This window comes from Amblyomma americanum, chromosome 6 (assembly GCF_052857255.1).
Source record: "Amblyomma americanum isolate KBUSLIRL-KWMA chromosome 6, ASM5285725v1, whole genome shotgun sequence".
Classification (NCBI taxonomy): domain Eukaryota; kingdom Metazoa; phylum Arthropoda; class Arachnida; order Ixodida; family Ixodidae; genus Amblyomma; species Amblyomma americanum.
Window position 1 is genome coordinate 80,114,193 of NC_135502.1, and position 20,599 is coordinate 80,134,791.

At 44.5% G+C, this 20,599-nt stretch overlaps 2 protein-coding genes across 6 annotated transcripts in view; one reads left to right on the forward strand and one right to left on the reverse strand.

Annotated features, from left to right (window-relative positions):
* The window catches only part of LOC144093777 (uncharacterized), a 197,528-nt gene extending 180,040 nt beyond the window's left edge, over nt 1-17,488 (reverse strand). For all 5 annotated transcript variants that reach the window (XM_077627479.1, XM_077627480.1, XM_077627482.1 and 2 more), the window contains exons 1-6: nt 17,304-17,488; nt 7,881-8,329; nt 5,360-5,535; nt 4,472-4,541; nt 1,594-1,821; nt 1,172-1,287 (exon numbers count right to left, since the gene is read on the reverse strand). In XM_077627479.1, the coding sequence (XP_077483605.1) occupies nt 1,172-1,287; nt 1,594-1,821; nt 4,472-4,541; nt 5,360-5,535; nt 7,881-8,290 (1,000 nt within the window). In that variant the 5' untranslated portion in view covers nt 8,291-8,329; nt 17,304-17,488. The remainder of the gene's footprint in view (nt 1-1,171; nt 1,288-1,593; nt 1,822-4,471; nt 4,542-5,359; nt 5,536-7,880; nt 8,330-17,303) is intronic.
* A 423-nt stretch (nt 17,489-17,911) lies between these two features.
* On the forward strand, nt 17,912-19,218 carry Vha14-1 (V-type proton ATPase subunit Vha14-1). Its single transcript, XM_077628689.1, has 5 exons — nt 17,912-18,069; nt 18,340-18,421; nt 18,555-18,637; nt 18,763-18,885; nt 19,060-19,218. Exons 1-5 carry the CDS (start codon nt 18,028-18,030, stop codon nt 19,087-19,089), a joined length of 360 nt encoding a protein of 119 aa, XP_077484815.1. The 5' UTR covers nt 17,912-18,027; the 3' UTR covers nt 19,090-19,218.
* The last annotated feature ends 1,381 nt before the right edge of the window (nt 19,219-20,599 follow it).

Genomic DNA, 20,599 nt, shown 5'->3' on the forward strand with positions numbered 1-20,599 from the left:
AGTCGTTCTGCATGCACAGAACATCTGCAATGTCCTGTGCTGCCTCTCAGACTGCCACAGCAGCTATCAGAAAAAGCGAGGCAGCAGTGAGGAGGCAGCACACGCACAAAGCGGGTGAAGTTGGCGCATGCATGCAGTTCTGTACTGTTTTGACTGCAGCCGCTTTAGTCCTACACAATCCTCGTCTATCAGCATCCAGAAATTTCATCTTTTAAGCTGCAGTTGACAAGAAAAGAAGTGCATGACAAAAACAGGAGCCTAGGAACGAAGCCATGCAACCCCAGCCCATACAAGCACTGCCTATGGGCCCTCTGCTGCTGCACAATTTCATTTTCATGATTTAGCCATTTACGCTCACACCACGGCAGCAACTGCATCAACAGCTGCAACAATATTCAGGCTGCCCATAAGTGTGTGTGGCGTCACAGCGGGCGCAGTGCACTGGAAGCTGCCGAATAGTACAATAGGAAAGAAGTGCCAATCGAGTGTAGAGTCTCCCTTTAGCTGGGATTCTTTCGGCGTTTCGTGCACGCTAAACGTCAGCAGTCAAAATGTGAGCACAGTGTAAAGCATTATTGCAAGGTGGCATTCACAATGTACCATGTGGTGATGCTGCCACAGTTACACTGTAACAGTTAAGTTTGTACTGCATAGTTTCTATGGAAGCTAGAGCGGGACTGGCTCGGGAAAATGTAGAAGCAGGGGAAACCTACCACCCAAGAACACAACAGCACGGTTCTACTGTACAACACAACAGAGTGCATTATACTTCTAGCTCAGTATAAAAACAGTTTGCTTTTCGATTATAAAATGAGCATCAAGCGTTAGGTATCAATGCCTGTATTTGGCACATCCACCCAGCTGCACGCATACCTCGGCACCAGAAGAGGCAGCTCACTCACCCTCCCACTCGCGCTCACATCCAACAACTCACAGACTTCACTCACTCACATCCACACACACTAATGCTTACAGATCACACTTCTGTGCCAGTGAAGCAAATCGAAAGCACTCATGAGTGGACTACCCCGACCTACGGCTTCAGAGGCTAGGGGCCTGGCGTTCTCATATGTCATAGACACGCTAAAAGTTCGAAGCACGGGGTGCCAAAATATGCTCGCAGAGTGAAAGCTCAACTGTGGGAGGAGGAGTTTGGAGAGGAGTCACATACCATCTTGCTCAAACAGTGCCCCCACTTCGGGCTCTTCTGCAAAGCCCACCGCCAAAGTCTCTTCAGCGCTGTTCGTAGGCTTAAGCTCTGCAGTCAGCCGTGAAAGTGGTTTTCCCCTGCAGAATGAAGTGCAAGAGAAGTAAATGCTAGAACAGTTTCCTGCCAATGAAGAAAGTGCAGAAATCTAACAAGTGCCTTCCTTCACTCAGTAGGCACCAGAGGCAGCACGCAAGGAACGAGAAATAAAACCATAAAAGGCGATGAAAATAATGATAGCTCAGTTGCAACTGCATCATTAGCACCCAATTCCCTGCATCATAAACAAATGTCTAGCAGCAGGCACTGCTCCTTTGGAAATAAAGCAGCAGGGGCCTGACAAGAAGATGCAACGCAAGGCCAGGAAAGAAACGGGACGGGCATACCTAGACAGTCGAAGCCCCTTGCCCCCTCGGCGAATAGGCAGTGCAGCGCTCCCTTGCTGCATGGCGGCTCGTTCTTCGGCAGATGGCGGTAGCGGACCCCGCTGCTGCAGCAGCTTTGAGGCCTTGCGGAATGGCTGGAAGCCCAAGGTCGGATCAAAGCGCACCAGCTTGCCCTGCCCCATGGCACTGCCATCGCCCAGGTTGCATAGTGCGCACACACGCTCGGGCCTGCACCATGTAACACGACTCAAATGAACAATCTGCTCATTCATTCATTCACAGCAGGCATGCGACGAGTTGAGGCAAATTCAAGCGCACTCTTACTCGCAAAGTGAAGAACATTTTCTTTTCTTTTTTTAATTTCTACATTCTGTCACAAAATGTCTTTTGTTTTGGAGTGTTCTTTGGTTACTACTGTCACATGTGGTTTTATCACTTTGTGTATACCACGTGAGATGCAACCAATGTGCTTCGGAACGGTCTTGTTCACACAAGGCCATTTCCACAATGTTCAAGATGCCAGACAGTGCTTTAGGTGCCTTATCTTAAAAGTTCGCGGTCACCTTTAAGAGGGAAGACTGCTTCTGGAGAGAATTTTTTTATTTCTCCACCAAACTTAATGAAATCGCATACTCTTCACCAACTCCTCATGCTGATTTCAAAAATATAATTACTTTTTATGGTTAATTAGTTCTCAAGCTGTAATTGATAAGCCCCATTGTTCACCAAACAATAGAGAGAAAAGTAAACCATAAAAGCTCAAAAATGGCACATTGTTAGACTCCAGAAAGAAAATGGAATGCAATGTTGGAGACAGTTTTCTAATTTTACCATCATTAGTGATTTCACAACACAATGAAATTCATGCAACAAACTGTGACTAACATGCAATTAAGAACTAGATCATTAAAAAAATTTGAGCCTTAACTGAAAAATCTGTTCCCAACATTGCATGCTCAGATCACGAAGCTACATGCTAAAAAAAGAACTATAGTTCTCTCAGTTATACATGCTGAAATATGCTACTTAGAAATTTGCTCAGAGTCCAAAATTTGCATTCTGAGAAAAATGAGAAAAACAGAGTGCTGTTTATTGAAGTAAAATTCAAAGTTATCCCTCTAGTGGCCTTGGGAAATTGCTAATGGCTTCCTGGAAAGTAATTGGCTTGCTTACTAGCATTGACATGGCGCTTTTTCAGCGTGCGCTGCACATTTTCTGCCGACTTCTGCAGATTTCAAACTAACAATCGTGAAGGTCACGTCATCGAGCGGTTCGGCAGCGGTAGTTGCGTCTTCAGTTCCACCCAAGAAAGCTGCCTTCCGTTTCATTGTTACAGTTGATTTGATCTGCTGCAGTTTTCCATGCGTTTTCCTTGTAACTGCTTCGACCTCATAAGTTTGCAGCATTAAGGTGTCTCGCCGAACGCGACCGCTGTCCCAGGTTTCCATGTCCGCGGCCGCCGCTGCGGTTAGGCCTAACCCGGTCCCCACATCGCAATGCAACTCGGGCGATGGTATATCCCCACATCGCAATGCAACTCGGGCGATGGTATATCCATAACGCTTGGTTTCCGCGGAGCACTACTTCTTAAAAGTTGTCAATGAGTGACTTTTTCCTTTCCTTTCCGAAATTCTTTCCAAAAAGCGCACTACCGACGATACTTGGACAAGATGGCTACCGCTTGCGGCTGGCCACAGACGTGTCCAGCAGACGACGGGAAGCGTGTCAGCCAATCAGATGACACGTTTCAGTCAATAGCAAACAGCAGCGCACGTTGCGACTTTTTTTGGCGTCTTTTTTTTCTGCAACCAATAAGCATAAAAGTGCAGCAATGGCACGAAACTGAACACGAAAAGCAGCGCTTTTGAATAAGACCAAGATGGCGGCGATCACTGCCGGAGAATGACGGCTGCGTGTCGCGGAAAGAGCGCGGTTTTCGCATCAAAATCTACCGACAGTGTGCGTGGGCCTACATTATTTTAATTGTATTACAGTTGAAATATTGACTCTGGAGTTAAAATTCACAGACTAGTAGAAAAACAGCTGCAGATTCCAAAAATTCTATTCCTGAAAATCGATTTTTCCACAATTTTTTTGCCTCCAGAAGCAGTCTCCCCCCTTAACCTGAACGCGGCCAAAGGCGACACGAATTCTTAAAAGAACAGTCCAGTGAACTCGCTACAAGGCTACTATTGCTGCCGTTAAGTTATTTTCTGTTTGTGGGCACAAGCTTGCACAACACATTGAATTTACTGCCATCGTGATCATTCTGTCGTTTACAGCCGTGCCTGTCGTCACCACTGCGTGAAACATTGAGTGATGTATCCCCTTGGGACGTCAGTAACACTATACATAGGCGAAATGGCCTATCTAAGTGCCACGCTATAAGAAACATGCTCTTTTTGTACTATTTGCCAGTTTTTTGTGTCTTCAGCACACGCGACATGTTCCAATTTTCATTACTTGTAGCTTGCCTCATCCCGCTTGCATTCTGTCGTATTCTTCAGTTCACGAAAATCTTTCTAATTTGCCAACTCCTTGTGTCCCACCAGCATATATCGAGCTCGTCCCGCCATTTCACAGCTATAGCCTCGTGAGGCTTGTCAAACGCAAAGCGCAAAGATGTCAATTCCATGGACTGTTCTGGCTTTGAAATGGGCTAAAGGCAAGGGGCAGAAAAATTTTGACAACACAAAGCACATAGCAAAGGCAGCAAACAAGGGTGCACACACTGTCACCATAGTTTGCCCCTCACCTGAAGGACTAGCACACCCACAAGTCTAGCACACCTTAGTCTTCAACTAAGGCCTAACAGAACCACTGAGTAGGCACTGAAATTATACGGGAGGACATGCAATGGTGTGTTCTTTGCACTTACCCTTCCTGTGACAGCTCATCTTGCTTCTCAAGTGGAGATTCTGCCAGACCAGGCTGATCATAAGAATGAGCTGCACCAAAGTGAAAGCAAAAGCATAAATCAACAGTACCTGGCAATAGGTATGTAGCATGTCAAAAAATGCAAAGGCAAATATTTAAAGTCCCCTCTGGGTGGCCAATTTTCACCTGTGTGAACTTTTGATATTTTTACATGAAATGCATGCTAGCAGCCACCCTTGGTGCAATCACACTTTGCCTCTAAGAATGAAAGAAATTCTAATAGATACACTTTTAAGATGTCAAAACTTCAGCTTATTGGTTCTTTGTTTGCAAAACTCTAGCACCGCAGCAAAACAAGGAACGGATGTGAGACACTGACATACCAAGAGCTAACTTCCAACTCTGTTATGAGGAAAATGCGTAGCTACTTACTGCATGCCCTAATTCTACAAAACACGAACCAATGCATGGATTTTAGCAGGAAAGAAGGAAAGCTAGTTCCTTGGCGGACAGAAACTTGCTTCCCTTTTGTCCCGCAAAATTTATCCATGTCAGATGGTGATTTGTAGAATTAGATCGTGCAAGAATAGCTGTGCATTTTCCTAATAAAGCTGCTGGAAGCTGGCTCTTTGTGCATAAACGTCTCATTTCAGTCCCTTGTTAGCTCCTATGCTATGGCTTCACTAACCCAAAGAAAGCCAGCAAGATCTGCAAGGAACCCAAGATATACCGAAAATTTTTCACTTGGCTCCCTTGCAAAGTGTCTAAAGCGCAAGGTCAAGCAACGCGAGTTGCACTACACACAACGAAAGATGAGCCGGAATGGTTTTTGCTGTAAGTGGCTGTTTCGTGCTGCAGTTTGTGTCTCACGGGCAAAATGTGCACATACCGCTATCCAATGCGGACGCACTGGCCTGAGGCGTGAGCGGTGGTTGAGTCGGATGCTCCAGTTCCATCTCATATGAGGGCTCCAGCAGGGAACCACCCGGGGGTGTCCGGCTACTGCTGCCGGCCAGCGACAGCAAGCTCGGCTTCCGCGATCGCACCCTGGGCCGGCCAGGGAAACTATGCCCAAGACAAAGCACAGTCATTTTCCCATGAGTTCACATTTCCAAAGATTGCAAAAAAATCAGCATGACAACGTCAAGTGGCACCTTACATCAAATTTTTTTTCTTTTTTACCACACCTGCTGTGGCACCAAGCTTAAAAATCCCCAGCCACAACCATCATCATCATGATCAGCCTGACTACCCCCACTGCATGACAAAATCCTCTCCCATCTCCAATCAACCCTGTCCTGTGCCAGCTACCGCCACCCTATCCCCGCTAACTTCCTAATCTCATCCATCCATCTAACTTTCTGCCACCCCCTGCTATGCTTCCCTTCCCTTGGAATCCAGTCTGTTACCCTTAAGGGGCATTGGTTATCTTGCCTTCGCATTACATGCCCTGCCCAAACCCATTTCATCTGCCTGATTTCAACTAGGATGTCATTAACTCGTGTTTGATCCCTGACCTACTCTTCCCTCTTCCTGTCTCTTAAAGTCACACTTATCACTTTTCTTTCCACAGTTCACTGCGCTGTCCTTAACTTAAGTTGAATCCTTTTCATTAGACTCCATGTTTCCGCTTCATAGCTAAGTACCGGTAAGATACAGCTGTTATATATTTATCTCTTGAGGGATATTGGTAAACTGCCATTCATGATCTGAGAGAACCTGCCAAATGTGCTCTACCCCATTCTTATTCTTCTAGCTATTTCACTCTCGTTATCCGGATCTGCAGCCGCTAACTGCCCTAAGTAGACGTATTCCCTTACCACTTGCAGCACCTCGCTGCCAATTGCCAACTGCTGTTCCCTTCCGAGACAGTTGAACATTCCTTTGGTTTTCTGCATTAATTTTGAGACCCACCATTCTGCTCTGCTTGTCTAACTCACTGACCACGTTTTGCAGTTCATCTCCTGAGTGACTTAGCATGACAATGTTACTAGCAAATTGCAGATTACTAGGGTATTCTCCATTAACTCTTATCCCCAACCATTCCCAATACAGTCCTCTGAATACCTCCTGTAAACAGGCGGTGAATAGCACTAGCGACATAGTGTCTCCCTCCCTGCCTAACACCCTTTTTTATTGGATTTTTATTGCTGAGTTTATGGAGCTAATCTTGAAGAGCTAGCAAATTTGTGCCTGCTTATAAACTCTCGAAGTCAGCGTCAACCTACATACAGTTAACTCTTGACAGTTCAAACTTGAAGGAAACTAAATGCTGGTTTGAATCGTGCAGTTTGAATTAAGGGGAGTTTTTTCAATACACTTGATGTTGACAGGGCCAAAGCATCAGTTCACATACACCTCTAGCTCAAATTAAAAACAAAATTGCTGGATGGTTACAAGCGTGTAACAGCTGCCGCGGTGGCTGAGTGGTTATGGCGCTCAGCTGCTGACCCGAAAGATGCGGGTTCGATCCCGGTCGCAGCAGACGAATTTCGATGGAGGCGAAATTCTAGAGGACCGTGTACTGTGCGATGTCAGTGCACGTTTAAGAACCCCAGGTGGTTGAAATTTCCAGAGCCCTTCACTACGGCATCCCTCAGCCTGAGTAGCTTTGGGACATTAAACCCCTATAAACCATAAACCAAACAACTGTGTAAACACGAATGTTTGAACATTAGATGTGGTGTGACAGCAAAAAAAAAAAGAAGCCAAGTGCCGGGCCAGGGTCGCTTCTACCAATCCTTGTCTGGTGGTAGGTTGCAAAACAACATCCCACAGCTGAGCTGGACACACACTCCATTAGGTCACCCGTCACCGCCCACCCCCCCCTCTCACCTAGGATGAGGACTGAATACGATCTAGCAAGTTTCACTTCAATTGCTGACACCACCCTTGTCCCCTGAGAATGAAAAATAGGTCCACTATTAAACTTACAATAAAGTCTAATCCTTGAAATTCCGACTGCAAACAAACTGCTTAAAATTGGCGCTGCAAGTTCATCAGCAACACACTTCATGCGACGAACAATAGATTTTTTGCAAGAAATAACAGTACTCTGAGCACAATAGGTTAGTTTCCAACTTGGAGCAACAGAACGACGAAGTGGTGCACAAATAGCGTAAAAACTGTCACGTGGCTGAATTACAGATTTCGCAGTTAACGTCCCAAACTGAACTGCTGTGCCAGGAAACACAATTCTGTTTCATTAAATGCAAGTTACTTGGCTAAGAACAAATAGCTTTCAACGTCAAACAAACAAACAGACAATTATGAAGGACCCAGCAAAATTATCTGCACTAAAGAAACAATGCACTCGGTGGCTGTGCTCACAGTCCATTTAAGAATATCACTTAATGTGTCTGCATGATAATCTAGGAAGGCCCGAGAACGGAGATCCCCGAGCAACTCACATCTTTTTGCGCTGCACGGGACTGCTGCCATCTTTGCGTGGCCTGCCGGGGCCCCTCTTCACCACCAGAGGAGAGACCACACCACTGCTCTCTCCACCAGATGCTGCTGTCGACAGCGCGCCGGACGACTTTGGAGAGTCGCCAGCATGCTGAACGACAGGGGTCCCCTCGCGCTGGCCATCATTCTCTGCGCTCCCGCCTCTTCCGTCGGGAGCACCTTCCGAAGTCCCAGCACCCGACCGGTCCGACGGGTTAGTCTTCTCGGTCACCTGAACGGGATCTTCCTCTGTAGCGCTGCCGTGTGTGCTGCTGGCAGCTGCAGGAGGAGAGTCCGGGGCAGCGGGCGGCAGAGAGGCAGCAGCACTATCACTGCTGCCTTCGTCTGCAGCTCTATCCAGTCTTGCTTCCATCGCGACATCTGCCTCGGCGAAGTTTTGTCCCAAGGGCCTCTGAAAAAATGAGTAACGGGACATACTGTAAATCCTCCAACTGCCTCTTAAATAGGCACATGAGAGATCAATGAAGAAAAGCTGTTGAGGCTCCATGCAATCGCAAGACTCAATATAATAATTCAATGCGACTTCATTTAACCCTTTGTGGGACAATGGGACACATGCATCCCACTTTGTTCCCCATAATATAAAAGGATCGTAAGAGGCAGTGGGACGCAGCAGTCCCACTTATGCTGTGCTCCCATCTATGTTAAGGTTTCAATGGTTTGTTTAAAAATGGTTTCAGCCGCATCCACTAGATGAGGTAGAGTCAAGACCTTGAAACTTCGTTCTTTTCTTTGGGGTGGGGGTTGCAAGTTTCTGGCTATATTTGGTCTGGCAAAAGAAAACAAATCAATATAGAGAGGAAGAAATCTAGATCACAGCATGCACTTGTTCAGAAGATTTGAGATGACAAATGTTAAGAAAGCACTTTTTTTTCCACCATGCTGTAAATAGTTGGACATTTAACGACTGGATATTGAGTGGTAATTCTCAAACATCTTATGAAGAGTTTGTTCTTGGGCACCAAATCATCAATAGCCAAGCGTTCAGAACCACCAGCAGCAAGAATCCCTCCCAAATGAACATGGAGGGTAAAAACAAATGACCAAAAACAGTTGGTGTCTTGGGTGAAGTTCAGCTCATCGGCAAAGAACACAATGCTGTGAAAATGAACAAGGGCATAGATGCCATTGGTGTTCCACGACAGAAGTAGTGCGGACAAGTGAACAAGTGTGAACAAATTCATGAGGTGGCAAGAAGAAACTCAGTGAGGAAACCCATGTAGGTCAATGGGACAAATACATCCCATTTTATCCCCATTTAGTGCCAATGGGACAAATATGTCCCAATTTTCCCCACTTAACTATTTGCTATTTGTACCAAAATTGTGAGATTTGTTGAGAACCATTTCTGCGCACCTCATCTGCTTGTGCAATAAAAAATTTTTCACCAATTTTGCAAAGAATATATGATATTCTACAAAGGTTTAATCCATCATATCCTTTCAGCTGCGCAACCTCTGCTGAAATGATGCTCGAAGTTTCATGCCACTATGTGGAGGCAAAAATGGATACCACAGTCTACTCCACTCATTTATTACAACATTAGTTAGCCATCACCAGCATGCTAGGAAATGTGATGTCTATAAGGTCTGGCTCAAAACACGGGTAACTGCAACATGCTTTTTATATATTTCATTTATTTTACAAATGAGCTTGTTAACTATAATTTTCAAAAATTCCAAGTTCAAAAGACATGCAACTGAAAGATTAAATTAATTAGTACAGAATGGGTCGGCTTCTCTCACATTTTTAAAACAGTGCTCACAATCATTGCAACACCTAATAACTACATCTCAGAGCAAGCACTGTCTGAAGTGTTTAAATCCATACTGCTTAGAACAGTACGTTACAGATCTATATCGCTTTCAGGCACCAATTAAACCTGCAGGCAGGAAAAATTATTTGCTGCACAAATTTTGATGACAGCAATTGTTGGAAGTAACGTGTGAAATATTATGCAAAGGTTTACCATTTGAACACATTTTTATTGTGTCCAAATTTGTGGACATGACGCCTCAAAGCTGCTGCATGTAGTAAAGCACTCCAACATGTTCCCTTTTCTAACTTATGGTCGATATTGATAAATGTTTATTTGCAACAGATTACACTTCGCATAAAGGGTAAAAACGGTTCTTTAGTGCAGCCAGACAGAAAAAAATTGGTAGGGTTTTAACGTAGTTAAACTGAATAGTCATGCGAAAGTCATGTGTTTAGCCTGGTCGGCTCATGGTTTTGCTTTGCTGGGTCGTCGGCACGTCTGGCGATGACATCAGACTCAGGTTTTGCTCTGATCAAGGTTAAGCTGATCTGATCTGTTTGTGCCACAGATGGAAGTTAATGAAGACGACCATGTGCAATGCACAGCACGAGAGTGTGTTGCAGTTTAACACGAGGCGTGATCAGATGTGGCGATAGCATAACGCTCTCATGCAGTGGCCAGCGAAGCTGATCTATTCGCATTGCCGCAGGTACGAAACCCAGTCGTGGCAATATTTATTTAATTTCTCCAGGTTGGCCAAGGTCACCCTCAAGGTCATCCTCGCATTGGCTACAGCTGGCACGACGCTCCTCCGAGTTTACCCAAGCTTTCTCTTACTGTCTGCAGCTTGCGCGATGCTCCTCCGAACTTACCTGAGTTACTCCAAGGCTTCAGACAATTTTCTTTGTTGGAACTGCATGAAGCAGTACTTCTGCATGAAATGATTCCGCATTTCGCACACTGAACACTACTCTTTGATGTGCAGTCTTCATGTCTATACTGTTTGGCGTGCCCTAATGCTGGGACCATTGATTACACCCATCACAATGCACTGCGTTAGTTGGAGCGGCTTAGCACTATAAGGCTTCTGTAAGACCACCTGTGGGCCCAACCGCGGGCCCAACCGCGGGCCCGCTCATCACCAACCTCGCCGTGTAGCGCCAGCCGAACGGAGAGTTATCCAGCAGCACGTGTGCGACATGCTTGACCAGGGAATCATTGCCCCTTCTTGTAGCCCTTAGTCCTCCCCTGTCGTCCTGGTGCGCAAGAAGGATGGAACACTCCGCTTCTGCGTTGACTATCGGAAGCTAAATGCTATTACTAATTGCGACGTGTACCCGCTGCCTCGCCTCGACGATGCGCTTGACCGCCTGAAGGGGGCCCGTTATTTTTCCACGCTAGATCTGCTCTCGGGCTACTGGCAGGTGCCTGTTCACCCCGATGATGCGGAAAAGACGGCTTTCGTGACTCCCGACGGCCTTTACCAGTTCAACCGTATGCCCTTCGGTCTCTCGAACGCTCCAGCCACCTTCCAGCGTCTCATGGACCGAGTCTTAGGCCATTTGAAGTGGACTATGGCGTTGGTCTACCTGGATGACGTAATTGTCTACGCGGCTACATTTGAAGAACACCAGAGACGCCTCAAACTCGTCCTCGAAGCCCTTACCTCTGCTGGGCTTCGCTTAAAACCAAAAAAATATTTCTTCGGTTTCGCGGAGGTGACGTACTTGGGTCACGTTGTGAGCCGGCATGGCATCCGTCCCGACCCTGAAAAGCTAAAAGCGCTTACAGCTTACGAAGCACGACCGGCGGCGGCCAAGCTTTCTCGTTCTATATCCCTCGTGCTAGCGCCGCGCGCGCTCGCTCTCCGCCTCTTCTTTTATTCCCGTATCAATATTCACAAAAAGACTCTCTCTAACACTAACGTGAAAACAAAAATTAAATATATTGTCTGCTTAGCATGTCAGAGCATGCGGTTAAGCCAGATTAATGTGGAACCAACAATACCGGAGACACAGGTGGAGTTCCAATAATATGACACATCACAAAAACCTATGCTTAATCACAGCAGCAGTATTAACCGCTCACTAGCATAAGTGAAACTAAATGAAAAAAATCATTCAGCCAGTGATTCGCAGCCATTTATCTGCAGCAAAACGAAATTTAAACACCACATAGGAAAACAGAATTCAATGATGTCAGTATTAAAAGGGTCAGGATAGAACGCTACAACTGCTCAACCACTAGCACTAAAAAGTGACGACTCTGGGAGCAACTGGAACCATGGAAACATCAGACTGACCTGAAACTAGCTTGACAGGAAAGCACCATATTATAAAAGAAGCCCCCAGAAAACCTTTAACAAAAATTGCAGATCTGTTCAGCACTAAAGCGATACTGAGAACAAATTGTAGTTGCCTCGTACCGAGAGATTACTCCGTTGTAATGAAAAAGGGCTACTTCAACTGAAAACGGAATTCTTATAAGCTAGAAAAGAACAAGAACTGAAACACAGATACCACCACCACCGGCCGCTTTCCCAAACAAACTGCAATGACGTCAACACATCTCACTTTTCGCACAGATCCCTCAGTCTAGGCTACACTGCTATCCGCTTCCATATGGTGACCATAGCCCCTGTCAGGCCTGATATCACAAGTCCAAATCAAGCGGTTGGGAAAAAAAAAGTTCCATTTTTACATCCAATCTGCCCAGCAATAAATGCACTTTTTGCTGCTGGACAACCATCCACATAGCCACAAGAAGTCAATGTATTTTAACTCGGGATGAACACTGTATGCAGTGGTCCTCACTGTAGCTTTATTGGAATACACTTGCATAATCTCCCGTCACAGGACCTTTTCAGGGACAATCGGCATCAGCAGAGTTATTAATGATTGAAAACTGGCCTCCGGTGCCTCCAAGGTTTTTCCCTCTCCTTTCGCTGTTCCTGCTTAGCTGAAATCTGCACTTCTATGCAGGCAATGCGAGACATTTGCAATGCTCCTTCCGTTGGTTACCCCTTAAAACTTTTTATTTTCTGTCACAAACGCATAACAGTTAACATCGTTCAGACATGTAACCAGCCATATTTCCACAACTCAATAATTCTGCGGCTTTCTTTCCGTTGGCGCCTGCTATTCGTGATGCTGAAGAAATGCACCTATTATCTGCCATTCCAATGTGCAAATGGAGAATGAGACAACTGTAGAAAGTGGCAGACAGGCTTTGAAGCAAGATTATAAGGCCCTTGCTTTGCTTGAGCGACTATCTGTTTTTTCCTCGCAAAATTTTTCTGATGCGTTAAATCATCTATTTACCTGCTAATATTGATTATATGTATGTTTTGTAAACGTGTGCTGCTGATATTGTATAAGTTTATTGTCTGGTTTATTCTTTTGGTATCCGTGCGCTGCTAACATTGTATAAATTTATTCTTTTGGTTTTATTCTTTTGGTCTCCGTGTGCTGCTAATATTGAATAACTTTATTCTTTTGGTTATGTATCATTATATGTTCACTCCTGCTTGGGCCAAGCAGTGGCCTGCAGTATTATGAAATAAAATAAAATAAAATAAATATTGGCTCATGGCCCCCTTTTGACTTGTACTGTTTCAATAACTTTGCAGACTTATTTATGATGTTACACGCAGTCCGAAACCTCTATAAAAGCAACCATTGACTCAGGCATTCTAAGATTATTCTCAGCAACATGTAAATGCCTTACTGAGCAAATACTGAAGGGGCTTAAATAAAGTAAATAAAGGGGCTTAAATAAAAAAAAAAGGCTAAGATAAATTTGTTCATGTTAGTGCGCATTTTTACTCAGAATACAGATCTGTATCTTACAAAGTTACGCAAGTTTACAAAGAATACAAGGAAGCTGCAAATATTTACACGTTTTAATGAGATGCCCACAAACCTCTCCAACAAAACGCACAGCAGAGTCCTCCAAACTGCACTCATTCACTGGGTGTACGCACATTTCAGCTTTGGCTTTTATAGTAAAAGTGCTCTTTCATGAATGAGACTTTCACAGAAATACTCCCGTAACATGCATGTAAATTCTATACACAATAGAATTTAGAATGTAAGTACCATGCTTTAAAAGCAAAATTTTGGCCTTAAGTACAAATATTATACCAAGCACAGTTTTAGAATCTTTTGACATCTGTCTTTGCAGTGAAGCTATCATGTAATCAATTTAGTGCGACAAATGCTTCAGCTTTGAGTCTTCTAACTTTCCTTAATAAAGTTTTCTACTAATTGATTTCAAACAAGCACTATCACCGGTTATATTAATAATGCAGCCAAAAGTTCATTGCAAATTTGTTTTGTCTATCCAGCATGGACCAAAATTAGGTCTGCAGTGCTGTGCAAATTAATAAACTATAAAGAAGCATTCCTTAAATCCATGTTCAGCAGCTGCCGGGTCAGAATTCACACGCATTCATCATGTGTTCCACACCCTCTAGTGCATAATAGCATGCACTCACCAAGATAAAATGTAAAACTTAAGGTCTAACCAGTGATGACCAAAAACAGTTTTAAGAACAATACAACGATGCAAACAATTTCGTGCTAAAAAGAACTGTCTGGAAGTGCCTTGCAGGCAAGAAAAAAAAAAACATTTACTTTTTCTACGCTGCACACACCATTACTTCTTTCCGTGGCCACTGTAATTATGTACACATCAAAGCCAAAACAAAAGGGCTGGTGGATCACAATTCTTTCTACTCAATGATGATAAAACTGCATCTTTTGGCAGCTTTTCAATGATTCTCAATTAGCCCGCATGCTGCCAAACAGGAGCAGTTTGGGGCAAGCAGCTTTATTTCACTGCAATTAGAGGTCAATGCTTGTCAGTTGACGCCCAGATATGTTTTGCATACCCGCATTAGCTGAAAAAATGCAGCCCACATTTGTCCCAAGGCAAGGGTGACTCCACAGCTCAGCTGTGCTTTAAACAGGCCAACTCGAGGTGAGGCCATCGAGCCCATCATCAACAGGTGCACGCGTCTGAATGTTCCACTTAGAGCCTCCAGCTTGCAGAATCTATCCAATAAACTGCAAGTCCCAGGAACAGTAATCAATAAGATGAATACACAGCCCCACTCCTTTTGGAGCAAGCCTGCTGTGGCTTAATAAGCAAAGTGTACCAGAGCCAACATGACATTAAAGCAATGAAAAATATACACTGCAAAAGGAAACACAAAAATACCTGCTTTCACACTGCAAATACAACAATAAAATCTACTTTCTGAGCCTTGAGTCAAGTGCTGGGAAGCATTAACACCACTTTTTACCTGATCTCAAATTACGACCAATTTTCACAGCTCAACAACGGATAAGACAGTAGAAGCTGACTGCACACGTTCAAAAATATTGGTATCAGACAAAATATCTCAGCATGGCAAGAATATGGACCACCTCACAGATTAAAGAAAGATGATGGAGCACCAGCAGTATAATACTGAACAGGGCGACATAAGATCCATTAAAGTCAGATGCAACTTAAGAACGCAGCGGATTTCTCCCTTCAAAGAACCCCCTTTCAGCCAAAGGCGCCAGCCGATTCTCGTGACCCTGCTAGTGTGACAAAGCATGGAGTGGTAGATGAAAGGGGATAACCCCTTCTCTCTATGGTCAGGGACCTTCTCTCCATTGTGCCGCCACTCCCTGCTAGCAGGGTCATGAGAATCGGCTGACGCCATTGACTGGAAGGGGGTCCTTTGACGGGGAAAATCCAATGCGTTCTTGAGTTGCATCCACCTATAATGGCATATTTTAATTAGCAAACAGAGGCATGTGTTTTTGCTCCACAAGCCAAAAAGCAGGCTTCAACGGGCGATTTGGATTCATATCCCTAGCTCTTATTGGCCAAGACAGATTTTGTGTTCCTTTGTAGATTAAGGGCTCTGCTCCAGATCAACAATAAGAATATGCCATAAGTCGCAGCTTCCAGATACCAATTCCATGCCTCATAAAATCGGAAAAAGACCAACAACCATTGCTGGCAAGCATGAAAAGGTTTGCACAGCTACATAAATTGAACACAATAAAATTCCAATACTTGTTGCATAGACTGACAAAACCAGAGGTTTTCTAGCACTGAAATCTCTCCACTAGGCTTTAGAGCTAACTTACACATCAAATTGAGCAGCCAGACAACTGAGATTGCACTCTGAAGACCGGCTTCTAAAAAGTAAAGTCGGCAAAAATTAGCTCCTTTCTTCAATAACTATAATGTCAGACCAGCTGTAATAAGCAATACCTGTAACCTTCCTGCAAGTTCTGCGGGCAATTTTTTTTATTTGCGACATTGCTATCAATATGCAAACATGCACCCACAGAAGTCAATTCAGCTTTTATTTTAATTAAAACCAGGCTAAAATGGTTACAGCCTATGTGATAGTGCACAGAGGTACAGCGAAAATATGAGACCGGATTAAATTTCTTCACATTTTTCAACGAAACAAATAAACAACCACTTTCATAAAAATATGTTGTAAATCTAATGTAACTATGATAACAGCACATACCAAAAGAGAGCTGAAGCCATAAGAATGCAGCTTGGCCTGCATTCCCATACACATTGTGTATGTACACAGAATATATGCGCACGCTGTTTACAGCACTAATAAAGGCATTTGGCATTTAGAAATCAAGAATCGAGGATAACAAAAGAGCCAACTGCGCTTTTAAAGTCTGTTTGGATTCCACAAAAGCGCACCTGCGGCTGGGATTATCCGGAACAACTCGGTTCATTTCGCAACTCGACGCAGGAGCTAGAAGTCTCCGGAGACCAAATGCGCCGAAGTGCTTTTTTTTTTCAAATTCATGTCCTTGAAGAAGTTTTCGCAGTTAATCGAGCTGTATAACGCATCAAGTAAAAAAAGGCTCTGTCAAGCAAAGGCAATTATGATAATTAGCTCGAGCTCATTACATTTCGCGCTGATGTCGCCAAAATTTTTGACGGCAATAGGCAGAAGTGTTCGACAAAGCGGTGCGCCAAGCACTACGTGCGGATTTACTGAGCTAAAATAACATTTAGACGGGATCTGGCAACGCAGCAAGAGAATGGAAAAACACGGCGGCGAGTGGTCAAAATCAAGATCATGGACGACGGTGTCCCCTAAAAGCGTGCTTCACCCAGAGCCGCCGCTCTGCACGCGCGAGAAGCCGCATGCGGCAAGACCTAACCACGCAGCATCACTTCAAAGATGTGTGCCAAAACCAGGGCCCGCTTACACTGAGCATCGCTTACCAGCACGTTTACGATCGAAGGATGCCAAACTGACGGGAAGTGTTACAGTCCGCAAACAATCACGCATGCGAAGCGTCGCGACGCTCTTGCCCGTGGTGCAAAAAAAGAAAGACATAGCAAACTATCCGGCCAACGTTCCAAAAGCGTGTGCAGAAGCGCAGACCGTCAACGCAGCGACCGCGGGTGCTGTCTGACACCATACGCAAACGCACCGCGTTAGACGGGACAGGGCCTTAGGTTTCGGCCATGATGCCGACCGAGAGGCCAACCTGAGGAACGACCGTGCAGTGACGGAAGCCGCAACACTGTGCGCACGCACTGATCGCGATCGTGCACTCACCGGGCAGTGTTCCTGCTTGTGAGAAGACTTTCAACATTTGGTCCGTGAAAAAAAGTGCACAACACACTGCGACCTTCAGTCAATAACAACAGAAAATAACAACGGCAAGACCACAACACATCACACCAACACTAAAACGAACTACGATACGCCATGTTTAGCGCCAGCAGCGCCGATTTACTGAAGGGGCCGATTCCCACCCTGAATAGACCAGTGTTGCCAGCAGACATGCACGGTGGACCTCACTTAATCAGCAGCAAAATAGCTCGCGGTTCTTTGAGTGAAAGAGCTTGTAATTTTGTTCCTCAGTTGTTTTGCTTGCTTAGAGGTCCTTTCATTTACCCTAACAAATTACTTACGCGTTTATTTTTTCTTGACATCATTGGAAACGCAAAAGAGCTATCGAAAATGGCACACATTTTACCCAGACAGCTTGAATAATACGCTACTAAAAAAAACATACTGCCATAAATAATTACTTTAGCTTTTAATATAACTTCTGGCAATAAATTAAAACAATTAGCTTTGTTTATTGAATAAAAGAAGAGTCCGGCAGTGTTACCGGTGTTACCGAGCAAAGCCAGCCAAGCACTGCTAGCGCCGTCTAGGAATCCTTGCTGTAGGTGGAAGTCCGGTCCTAGTACCTCTGCCTGTTTGACATCCCGTGACTGCAGCTGACTGCGGCGGTACCAGTGCCGCAACCCAGTTTCGAGCTAAGGAAATTATGGGCGCTAGAGGAAAGCTCATTGCCATTATAGGAGATGAGGTGAGCACTCAAAATAGTGTGTGCTTTCACATCATGCTTTTGCAACGTCTGCAGAAAGGCTTGGAGAGTTCGTTTCGGTTGTCTCCAAGCTGCCATCCACTGCTTTCCAACATCGCAGTGATGTTCCAGGGTTTACCAGAAAACAATGAAAGAGAGAGTTTGTATTTCCGCTTTCTGGCAGAACGATGGGGTTAGCCATGCTGCCAGCGTTCAAGCATTTGGACTCTCGTATGCAACGACTATTAATCACTGGGCTTCTTCCTGTTGCAGGATACCTGTGTTGGGTTCCTTCTTGGGGGCATCGGAGAAATCAACAAGCAGAGACAGCCGAACTTCAAAGTTGTTGACAAAAGTACGTTTGCAACTGTTATCTTCGTTGTAACTGCTGCTTAGTAGGTTGTGGCCTACTTGAATTGTCAGCAGGCTAGGAATAGTGGTACCCTGTGGATACTTAGTTTTGAATGCCTTGTTTTGTGTCCTCTCAGATACAAGTGTATCGGAAATAGAAGAATGTTTCAAGAACTTTGTCAAGCGTGGAGACGTGGATATCATTCTCATCAACCAGAATGTAAGTTTTTGTTTTTTTGGTCGTAACTGAAGGTGAAATTACTGCGAGAGCAGTCAACCTCAACTCACTTTGGACACCGAAGTGTAAAATGTATAAAAGCGAAATTTTTGTGTGTGTGTGTGCAGATAGCTGAAATGATCAGACATGCGATTGACAGCCACACTCAGTCGATACCCGCAGTGCTGGAAATACCATCCAAAGACCAACCTTATGACCCAAGCAAGGACTCCATCCTCAGGAGAGCAAAGGTGACGAACACACTTCGGTTTCAAGTTTGCATGTGACGTGAGCACGTCAATACCCAGCTCATAATTAGCATGCTGCTTCAGTGCTACAAATGACAGCTGCTGCTTTATTATACTTACTGAGTTCACGTGTTTCATACTATGGATGCAACCATAACACACTTCTTTTCATTGCAGGGGATGTTTACCACCGAAGATTACAAGTAGTCACTTTCTCTGTACATAAAATACATTGATTTAATCAAGTGGTGTGCTGCATACCAAAAAAATCTATCCTGTAGAAACATGTTTGTTTTGAATGTGGCATGTGTATTAAAACCCAAGACAGAGCATGCACTTTGCCTCAATACTTTTTCTCTGTGTACCTATGCACTGTTTTTAATTTTTTTAAGATAGCTTGTGGGTGTGTTCCCTGAAATATTCATGCCTGACATCTGACAACGCACAACAAAACATTGCTGCAGGTTCAAGATGGAACTCTACGCTTGAGAAACAGGCCCTCTGGGTTGTTTTAGTAGCAAAACCAGTTCTTCACATTATGTGAAGGTGGTAAACATTTGTGAAAATGGGAAAAGAATGCCTCCATTTCCATGCAGGCTCACTGGTACACATTAAGTGCATGTTGGAATCCTGTCCATAGTTGAAGTAAATCAACCACCGGTAGGCAAACTAAGTACAATGTAGAACTTGACCTAGCACGCTTTCTATCGTCATTGCATTCGAAGCAGTTTTTCCAGCCATAATGCGGAACTGTATTCTCCCATAACTCATTCACTAAAGACTGCTGTTTTCACCTTACTCCGTCATGTACAGTCTCAATAAGTGACTTCACTACTAGGTGAAAGCCGAAGTGTTCGAGGTACTTGCTCTTAACATGACCTTATAGAAAAATTAACAAGTGCTTGTAACTACATGATATCCGTACCACATCCAGTTGATAGTGAGCGACGATGCAGACTTGCATGTAGCAGCTAAACCAACCATACAAAATTTTTTGCAGTATCATAAGACCATGGTAGCAGTCCCCTTTAAAGGGGCTCTGAAAGAGGTTCTGTGGAGATTACATAAACTTGCTCAATCACTACAATCTCGCGTCACGAACACCTGAGCCAAATAATTCGCTTCTACATGCAGCAGAAACCTCGCAATCACGTGCAAAAGTTGGCGAGTCCTTTCCAGCGCCTTTTTCATTCTTGCGCCACCCTGCACGATTCTGTTCAGACAAAGCTATTGGCTAGATTCTTTCGGGCGTCACGCAGCTATCATGGCCGCAGCCAATCAGCAGTGTCGCTCCGATAGGTAAAGAAGCTCCCCACCCCACCATTCCCAAGGAATTTCTGCACATGCCGGCGAAGGAGTGCTGACCTTTGAGCGTGCAAAAAGTGACAAGAGGAGAGGGAAAGGCATGAAGACGTTGAAATTCAAATTTTGACAACACATAACTCTGCTTCTACAAAATGCATCAAAAAAATGTTTGATGGAGGGTATTAGTGAAGTGGCGTCGCTTAACATCTTGGGAATAGCGCACCTTTATTGAGAGCCCCTTTAAGTTGCCAAGGCTAGTTTGCCTTGCAAAAATCTGATGCATTGTACAGAGTTCCTTACGCATGCACAGGTCTCTGCCTAAGGGGGAAGGGGGTTTTCAATGCCTTCTATGTAGCAAGAAAAAATTAGCTGCGGTTCAACTACTGTAGATCCTAGTTAGAAAGCAAAAGCA

Excerpts from the sequence above, each read along its gene's own strand:
- Vha14-1 (XM_077628689.1), top strand. The coding sequence starts at position 18,028 with ATGGGCGCTAGAGGAAAGCTCATTGCCATTATAGGAGATGAG. Across the intron at positions 18,070-18,339 it reads TTGCCATTATAGGAGATGAG|GATACCTGTGTTGGGTTCCT; the intron begins GTGAGCACTCAA and ends TTCCTGTTGCAG. Across the intron at positions 18,638-18,762 it reads TCATTCTCATCAACCAGAAT|ATAGCTGAAATGATCAGACA; the intron begins GTAAGTTTTTGT and ends GTGTGTGTGCAG.